General features: G+C 40.0%; 1 protein-coding gene across 2 annotated transcripts in view; it reads right to left on the reverse strand.

Moving 5' to 3' along the window:
• Nucleotides 1-505: 505 nt before the first annotated feature.
• Calcr (calcitonin receptor) overlaps nt 506-10,218 on the reverse strand; it is an 82,531-nt gene continuing 72,818 nt past the window's right edge. For both annotated transcript variants that reach the window (XM_055612973.1, XM_055612971.1), the window contains 5 exons: nt 8,713-8,773; nt 8,561-8,627; nt 7,630-7,848; nt 6,530-6,571; nt 506-2,549 (listed from right to left, as the gene is read on the reverse strand). In XM_055612973.1, the coding sequence (XP_055468948.1) occupies nt 2,301-2,549; nt 6,530-6,571; nt 7,630-7,848; nt 8,561-8,627; nt 8,713-8,773 (638 nt within the window). In that variant the 3' untranslated portion in view covers nt 506-2,300. The remainder of the gene's footprint in view (nt 2,550-6,529; nt 6,572-7,629; nt 7,849-8,560; nt 8,628-8,712; nt 8,774-10,218) is intronic.

Below are 10,218 nucleotides of genomic sequence, written 5' to 3' on the forward strand. Positions count from 1 at the left end.
AGTGGCTTTTAATGGTATTTAATTAGTTACCTTTTATTCGGTCTTAATCTTTCTCTCAAATTATATTAGAAATATGTAATTATAACAATTCTAATAACCTGAGGTGACACTGAACAGATCAAGTCTGGCTCCAGAATAATAAAAGGCAACACAGAACAAAATGATTTTATACTTCTCTACCCTGGATTTCTTTGCTGTAACCCCCAAATGTATCTAATAACAGACTGACAGTTATGGATGGTTTCATATTATCAAGGGCGTGAGGGCTGTGCCACTGGGTGAGACTGAAAGTGGTTACACTAATAAAGATAAGCACCTTGTGCTTCATGTAAGTCATTTCTAACCTGTGTTTTCCGTTCTTTCTCCCTCCCACAAAACAAACACGATGGGATGTTGGTAGCTTATGGCTGAAATGAAGAATGCATGGAATGAGCAGAGACAAGATGAATGAATGAAAGATGAAAATATATTTCTTTAGAAAAATATGCACATATACATCTTTGCCTTTTCAATATGCTCTGTATTAATTTATACATGTACATAGCAGAAGCGTTTCACACAATTTAGGTATTACATGCAACACTATGATGAGCCAGTTTGATTTCATCAGCCCCTACTACACCAGCACAATAACATCTCAAATACTTCAGCAATATATTATCACATTTGTACTAGAGCTGCCTGAAACACACTGGTTTTGATGTTTGTAAACAAAAAAATAGGAACATCACCATGTAACACTGTGATTGGAAAAAATACCTTCGTTTCAATTCCTCCCTTACATTTGGTAAAGGAGACACACTCAGTATCCAAGGTCTATAGTCACTAGGGAAATACAGTTTTTCTCTGGGTGCACCAAATACGTAACCAGGACGAATCAGGTTACTTTTGTCTTTAGCCAACTCAATCACTTCTGAAAGGCAGTGACATAAGATGACAGATGAGACAAGATTTTGGAGGGGTTTCAATGAAGTTCCTCATTTAGCAAACAAATTAAATAATGGTAACTGATTGCTGTTGCAGATTCAGAAATCAGTGATGATACTGGTTTATTCATGGACCTTTGAATATCTTATATTGGGGAGTAAAGAGAGATGTGGAAATATAATACCGGGTTTTGATGAGAAGCTGTTTTTACTTTAAGATGAATTAATATGTGGTTAAACTCCAAGTCCTTATGCTGTGTATTTTTTTTCCCTCCTGTTTTGCTAATAGCAGCAAACAGGAGGTCAACTAGAAACTGATTTGTAATTAGCCACACGGAGTCTTCCTGGGAAACCCAGAGATCTTGTTAAGCTTTGAAGCTGGGTGGAAGGCAGTTAATAGACTTGTATGGAGTCTTTTAATTACCAGCCGTAAACAAATCTATCTCTTGCTGCTAGATAGCACCCAAGGGCAAGAGGTAATCTGCTTTATAAACCTTGAAGTGATTTGCTTTATAAATCCTGTAGTTTAGGAAAGTGGAAAACTCTCTTTAAAGAATGTTCTCTTTCACAGAGAATTATGTTTTTGGCAGTTCTGTGAAAAATTTGGCAATTGATTCTTGGTGACCTCCCAACTGATAAATGTCAGTGACCAAAGCACATGCAACACTGAGATCAAATCCTTACAACATTCGGGTCTGCCTGTGGACTGGATTATCCGAAAGCCATCTGAGGAGGGTACAATTCGAGCAAACTCACTCTAAATGTACATCTTCCTGCCCAGTACACAGACCTTCTTCCCACACTCTTCCCCATTCGTGTGTTGAAAAGACATCACCTTTCCGAGGTCATGCTATTTGTGCAGTGTTTACACCGTATGGATGATGATGGTAAAATGTGTAATAACAGGAATTGATTGAAATAAAAAAATTAAAAATCAGATCCATAGCCAAATACAGAAATAGTCTAATTCAAAATCTAGTGTTAAAATTAAAAACCTTGAGAGTGATTGTAATTTCTCAGCGGTACAAATGGCTGGAGGTTAACAAGGAGCACCCTGTTCTGAACTAGGTCAATTTAGTGGCAATTTCTGGATACCTTGACTGCATTCCTATGACATTGGCATCTCCGTCCCAGATGAATGATGGAGTTCACGAGTTGCAGTGGGAGACTCTATTCCTAGACTGTCTCCCAAAGCAATAGTACCAAGGATCACTCTCTTCAACATCACTATGGACAAAATTCACTTAATACTTCTTCACAAATGATATGCTCAGCTCCTGCGGGGGGGAATGGGGGTCACTTGGAATGCATGGTCTATCTTTCCCCCGGGAAATGAAGGCTCAGTGGATCACAATGCTTGGGGCGGCTTCACATTCAAGCGGATTCCTCTTGCTGGATGACGTTCATGGGGATCATTTCAGCACCCTCGTCGCCTTGATTGTTGTTGACGGGAGCGTTCCTTGGCTCCTGGTGGCAGATGTAGATGGGGAGGCCACCTGGCTCCTCAAAGGCGGCGGCGCGGGGAGCCGCAACCACGCGGTTGGTGGGGCGGCGGCGCCTTCCCCAACGCTGGCTCCACTGGATCTTCAGCTGCGCCCACTGGCGCTTCAGGGTGACTTGCACCTGAAAGAGCAGAGGGAGCTTTGTTTCCAATGGCTGCCGGCTGTGACCCAAGCAAACCTCACTTGCATGACTCTCGGGGCTTATTCTTATTTAAAGGAGGCTAAATTGTAGACCTGATCTAAGAACTGAGTTTATACTGTGACGGTGAAATATACCACCCAGGAATAACAATAGGTCAATCCAAGGAGTTTGTTACTTTTCTAGGTAACAACCAGCAAAACTATTTGGTATTTTTGAGCAAAGCTTTCTGTCTTGGCTCTTATAGCCTGCAAAGAAAGGTTGATTCGTTTCATAAAGTAGCAGACATGTCTCATCAGAGGGAAGGCGTTGAGAAAATTTTACCTGCTGCCATTCATGCTAAGACATGAATGTATCAAAATCTGAGCTTTTGGATCATGAAAATATAGCCATAAGCCACAACAGAGCCCTAAATTTTATGACAATGGACCCATGTTGTGTATTTACCTTTACCCAGCAAGGTTCCAAATGAGATGTTCCAGATAAAAAGTCTGACTACATCAGTGAAAACATTTTAAGAATGAGACTTAAGTCTCTTTTTGTAGAAAAACAGTCAGAATGACTTGGTAATCAGGTCTTTTGAAATACTGGACTTTTTCCAACAAACTATAGATGTATGTGTTTGGGTGTAGCATTTTAGATACAAGTATATTTTAAACAGAGAGACAAAATGGTGATGTGTTGAGGAGTAGGTTGTGTCATGCAGCTGGACTTAGTCTTGATAAAAGCCACACAGGGACACAGCTTGGCATAAAGCATTCAGTGAGTACTTACTGACTGATTGCCATAGGCCATATTATAATCACTTGATGTGAATTAATCTGTTTAATCCTCGCAACAGCCTTCCTACAAGGGCACCACTGTTGTGTTCTCTTACAGATGTGAGGGGCTTAGATTGTGCCTTCTGTGCACAGTAAGGGAGCTGCAGCGTGGCAGAAGCCAAGTTCCAAGTGAAGCCTGGCTGTGTTTGGACTGTAGATAAGCCATTTGATGTCAGGCTTATAATCAATATACTCTTGAGAAACTAGGAAAGATGCCAGTTCAGTATCTTTGGAGAGGCAATGTCTGTAGATAAAGGGAACTGATAGTTTCCATGGATTCAGCATCTCTTAGATACCAACATTGTCTTTATAGCTGAAGCTTACTTGGAGTTTTAGAGGCATCCATGGCAGACAGTTATAAATGTAGTGTTAGTTGGCAGAAGTGTCCCACAAGAAAAAAACAAAACCTCTTGCTTTTGTCTCAGCCATCCTTTTGCAATCCCTACCAGAGTATCCACATAACCTAAGTTACTCAGCCCAACATGAGGCCAAAGGATATGAAGTAAAATTTAATATTTATAATTATTATTATGGAAGTTAGCAAGCTTCTCTAATTGCATCCCAAATTTATGAGGCATCCTTTTGTATGGTGATGGCAATTTGCTTCCAATCTGCTCTCATTTATAAGGTGTATGTATAGAAATGGGCCCCAAGCAGCATGTGAAAGATACTGCAATTGATGACAGTTTAATAAGGGTAATTATGTCTTATAGTGTAGACTGATATAGTACTTGGACTATATGGTGCTTTGATGGTAAGAGTAAGGGAATTACATTTGTGATCTTGAAACAATAAACAAACAAACAAAAACAACAAAAAAACCAACCATGAGGCTCTTATTGATTCTAAAAAGCAGTAGAAATGTTTAGAGACACCAAGGGCTAAGTACAAAATATGTTTTGGATTATTTGTTTATTGCTTATTTTGAAAATCAACAAAAATAACTTTAACTTCCCCCTTGATTTTTATCAACTTATTTCTTGCTGAATTTGGAAAAACGAAAGCTTTGCCTGATGGTCTGAAGACACAATTGTTCTTGCTGGCTCTGTATTAAGCTATAGAAGGCTGGTATGTTTGGGCCTTGGTTCCAATACGTGAGGAGACAAACATTTTACGGGAACCTTCTTGGTTAGATTTGAATGCTTTGGTACGCATGCCTCTTTTCCTGTTAAAATTTATCCTAAGCGCCTTTGGTTACATGTCTGAGACGCCCAAAGACTTTATAGCTCAGTCCTGCTCTTCAGTCATCACTCTGTCACCACACCCTGGCACACCTGATCCTCGTAGCCTATCGGTGGACCTCTATGCAAGGCTTTATTTTCCATGATGGTTGTCACTGACAGTAACACGCTGACAATGAATCAAAATTCAATTTTCAATTTTTTTATCCTTGCGTTGCTGATCTATCAGTCCCTTGGATCTTTGCCAAAACTCAGTAATTAGCCAGGCAAAGTCTCCACACAGACTTATCTCAGATGCAGCTGGATGCAACCTCCTATGAAAGTGAGAGCCTTGCCTGTGTCCAGTGACAGAAGGGGAAGTGCATGCAGTGTCTAGCTGAGACCCAGACGCCTGACATCCATGGGATGGTGATATTACATTTGGCGCAGCATCCTATTTTTCTAATATTAGAAATGTCACGTTTACACCTTCCTCTAGCTACATGATCTTAATGAAAACAGAAATGTTTCAAAAACAGGAAAAAAAAACCATATGCAATAAACTCCAGCTATTTCAACTGTCGTGAGTACCCCTTGGGCTTTCTTTCTATGTCTGAGACTCCCAAGAGACATTGTAGTTAAGGCACAGTTCATACTGTGGCAATTTTACAAATGCTTACAGTCCTCTTGTGCTTTCTGAGGGCTGGTCCTGCTGAGCCTCTTTTAGCACTGTTTTAGATGAAAGAATTTGTTTTGTATATTAAAACAAACTTAAAATGTAAGAGTCCACATGCACAGAGTATCCTCACTGGGGCCGCAGTATTCTTCATGATATAAGCCCTATTCATATTTTCGCTTTTACTGTTAAAGAATAAAGGCAGGAGAAGAGGTTGCTCTACCAGTTACCAATGGAAGCATATCTCATTTAACTCCAGACTCTTACTATGTCCCTTAGCAATCATGAGTACACAAACACAATTTGTTGAGGGGAGGAGTAAGCTGTCGGATAAAAGAATAAGATGTATCAATGAAAAAAATAATAAACTTTTTCTGAGTTGGATTTGTAGATGGGATTCAGGTGGCAAAGCAAGCAAGTGTTTTAGATATTTAAAGTATTATTAAAAAAATAGAACAGGTATTAGGTACCATTGTGCTTAGAAAATGTTCTTAAACAGTAACAGGATAGTATATGGTCATATAATAACAAACTGTGATTTGCCTTGAATAGAATTATTTTTAAAGGGAATTAATTACCAATGACAAGTATTCAAATGATGTGGTCTTTATAAAGAACAGTATAATTTCTAGGGAAGGATCACACATATAGATAATTTAACTGAATGTTAGTTAATTTAACTGAGAGTTAGAAAGTCTGGACTCTGGTCCTGGCTGTTCCAGTTGTATCTGTGACAGTGTGACAGCAACAGCATTTTTTTTGGAACTCAGACTCCCAGCTAAAATTTGAGGGGAACTTTTGAACTGTGTTCCTTGAGATCGTGGAGGCTCCCTGGAGGATCCTCTAGGGATATAGCTCCTCCCTTTTCACATTTTACACACTGAGTTTTCAGGCATGATTTTGTTAGAAGAAACTGCCTTGGTGGCTTGGTTGGATAAGTCTCTGCAGTACACGGATCCAGATATTCAGTTTATTATAGAAGGCTTTACTCCATGATGGCAGTCACTGACGGCAATACACTGACAGTGAATCAAAATCAAAATTTTAATTTTATCATCGCACTGCTGACATATCAGCTAAGGGAGCTCTTGGGCTGTATGTGTGGTTTCATCGCGTATCCTTAAGTGAAATTCAGCCTGAGGTAGTAGTAGAAAAAAAAAATATCCCTACTATCCTATTACTCACAATCCCCTGTGAGAGCATGCGGAAATGAGATCTGGCGAAAGTGTGCTGCAGTCCTTTGGAAACTGTAAAATGCTGGCTTTCTACGCGTGAGTGTTGGCATTCCGAGAAATGCAGGCTTACCTCATGGTTGCAGAAGCAGTAGATGGTAGCGACAAAAAACCCCTAAAAAGAGAAGGGAAAACGCAGCTGAAGAGTTTTGCATGATGTGTTTGTATGACATCCTTTTATAAAATCACCACACAGACTGTCTAGAGAGGAAAATTCCACTGCTGAAACGGCAGGTCAAAGTTTGATGAAACAGAAAGGCAGGGGAAAGAGTGATGTGCCTCTCCTATTCAGGGTTATGTTACAAAAATATTTCCATTAGAATTTTTTTTCCTCAGTGGTAAAGCATAGACATACTATTAGACACGTATTTCTTGTAAAGATACTACTACTGTTCAGCAACTAGCAAGGGTCCTAGGGAATTTGCTTAATATATTATTCCATTTAGTATGGGCAGTTTTAGTGATTGTGTTGATTATAGTGGATTTGGAGAGTCTTTGTACTTTAAAAAGTTAAAAGCTATAATTAACAGAGGAATATTTTGCAAGTCTGAGTGTGAAGCCATGGACTGTTAGTTAGTGAGGGACTATGCCACATATGTCTCTGAGAAACCTGGACTCAAAATACCTAGTTGTAGCCTTTATTAGAACTTTTAACCTGGGCCAAATCTTTGGAGCAAATGGAAACAAGGCACCTGTTCTCTTTTCTGGTTTGGCTAACCTCAGCCCAGGACGGCACTGATTCATTTTGTGCTCTTCTACATGAGAAACATGAGAAACCCAGGCATAGTGACTGTTCCTGTACAGGCCTAGAACTGTCATGGATAGGTTTCGGCAGCGAGAGCTGAAGGAGCAGGGGCAAGGGCAGCTCTGTGCAAATGTGTTGCCCTCATCACTCCAGAGTCACATTGGTTTATGAAAGAAATGCTCGAAGCTACTTGATATGTGAAAAGCTGTCTAGGGGCCATTACAGGGTCCTGAATATCAATAAAGCGGAAACAAATGCCTCATAAAGCCCGATTTCCTTCAAAAGTTTTGCTTGGGCCTGCTGAGTCGAAGGCTATGCGTCCTGACTTTTAAGATCATAATCTCACAGTGGAGATTGTGGGTTTTCGTCAGATGGGCCTGCCAGGGCAACAAGCCCATCGAGTGAACACATAGGGTTGGTGTCCTTACCTGGAAATGAATCAGAGAGTGCATGACGTAATCATAGATCTTCCCAAGCACCTTGTTGGAAGGCCTCCAGGGAAACACGACAAACTGGATCCCCAGCAGGGGCACAAGAACCATGGTAGCCTTCACAGCCTTCAGGTACCTGTAGGTTTCAGCCTCATGTGTCTGCCTCAGCTTGGTCACGAGCACGCGGACGATGTTGAGCAGAAAGAAGAAATTGACCTGCAGAGATTCGCAAGAGCAAATACTCCATTACTGGGCTGCGGACAGTGTGGCATCTCTAATGGCTAGAGATCTTTCAAAATAAAAGATGCTGACAAGGCTTGGGGAGACAGCCCGCATGCCAATCTAACTTGTTCAGTTACTGATGGATGCCTCCTCAGTGCCGGGGGGGGGGGGCAGAGTGTGGCCATCCGGATCTCAGTCCATTTTTATATTTATTTATTTTTATTTTTCAGTATGAGAAAAGAAAAAAAAAAGAAAACACCGTCTTTGATATTAAAGCGATATGTTGCCATCACCCTAGGCATGCAAATGAGTTTCTCCACCTGTACAGTAAAATACATTTGTTTTGAAGAATATAATTGGTTCCTTTATGATAGAAAGGCATTAAATTAGCTTTATTTTGTAGCTACAGTACACATGCCATATAGAGATATACTCATAAAGCTGGGCAATGACAGTGATGGCAATATATATGTATACATTTATTAATTTAATTTTTTCTTTATTATTATTATTTATTACAATTTATTCACTTTGTATCCCGGCTATAGCCTCCCATCTCATTCCAGTTCAACCCCCCTTTTTTCTCCACCCTCATGCCCCTCCCCTAGTCCACTGATAGGGGCGGTCCTCCTCCCCTACTATCTGACCATATAACCTATCAGGTCTCATCAGGACAATGGCGATATATTTAAAAATCAATTCTTACCACCAGAGCCATCATGACGGGTCCATGGATGATGTAGAGCAAGTGGGTCTCCACACTCAGCCAGCAGCTGAACCAAAAGCAAAGGTCCACATCAGTACAGGTGTGCTTTCACTTTGGAACACATTTAGCCTAAAAATCAGTGTGATACTTACTTGTCGTTGTAGTAGAGAGCACGAGTAACGGCATGGATGATGGTTGGCACCACTGGGAACCCTAAAATCGGGCAAAGCACAAATCAGACGTGGCTCCCATGCCATAAGCTTACCTACGATTGGATGGGTAATGGTAGTGGCAAATTGATTGTGGCTAGCAAGACCTTCTCATGATGTTTGCTTATCCATTGTTATCTTTGGTCAAGCCAGAGGGAACCACTCCTGGCTGCTGCAGCAGCGCCAGCTTGTGGAGTCTGGCTAAGAGCACCCAGGCAATTAAAAGCCTTTCAAAATTCTTAGCTTGTAGCAGGCACATTGTAACTTGCACCATGACCCTCCCTAACATGGCTGGTTTTGAAGATGCTTTTGCTGATATTGTGAACTTCTCACCTGGTAAGAGACTGGGCCACCCTTAAGGGATGTTGTGAAAGCCTCCCTTGATGTTCATAGGATTCCTTTTGGGTATCTCAGTTCCCTGCTTACCTCATGTACAATTCTTTTTAGAACAAGTATTTCAGAGAAGCCAGTATAGTCTTACCCCTCTACGTTCTGGCTGTGCCTTACAGAGGAAGTGTAGTGTCCTCTTTCTTGACTAAATCAAAGCACAAGCAAACATAATTAAAACTCCCCTTGAGTTTATATTCAGGAAAATACAGATGATATCCATTCACCATGCCAAATTACATATTTTAAAATAATTTTTCTTTCCATGAGTGTATTTTAAAGTTGTAATTTTCCTTTAAAAAAGATTGTCTTTTTTTTTAGACGGATGTACCTAGTACATGATAATACAGCTTGATTTGATTGAAGCATCTGTAGAAAGAGGTTTGTTGTTACAGTCAGGTTAAGAAATGTGTCTCTAGAAAGAACTAAACTTCAAATTTCAGTAAATGAGATGAAAAAAAAAAGAGAAAGCCTCAAACTATTAGGTTTTCACATAAAATAATGTTGGTTTCTAAATGCATAAATTAAGTAATTCAATAACACCACTGATTATATATTGGGTTGAAATAATTTTAACCTGGACTATTTACACAACATACGATTGTGCTATTTACAGCAGCTCTAACAGGCTATTTTCTTGTTTGAATTTAAAGACTCACAGTTATTGTCTGGATCTGTTTTGAAATATACATTTTAGGATTAGATAACAAGAAACATAATACAATTATAAAAAGGCGTTTTGGAATCTGAGTCTACCTCTCCAGGTCCCTGAAGGCCAAGTGTATTTCCTAGCTAATGGGGTAAGCCCTAGATATCACTTCTAGAGCTTGATGCCTTCCTGTGGCTATTTTGGCTTTTTAAAATATGCAGTTTGGGTTTTTCTCTCTGTTCCTATTCTTCTCGTCCCCAAGACACTTGCTTTTCTCCTTCTTTCTTTCTTTCTTTCTTTCTTTCTTTCTTTCTTTCTTTCTTTCTTTCTTTCTTTCTTTGTTTCTTTCTTTCTTTCTTTCCTTCCTTCCTTCCTTCCTTCCTTCCTTCCTTCCTTCCTTCCTTCCTTCCTTC

Source organism: Psammomys obesus, unplaced genomic scaffold (assembly GCF_907164565.1).
Source record: "Psammomys obesus unplaced genomic scaffold, mPsaObe1.curated_primary_1811, whole genome shotgun sequence".
Taxonomy (NCBI): Eukaryota; Metazoa; Chordata; class Mammalia; order Rodentia; family Muridae; genus Psammomys; species Psammomys obesus.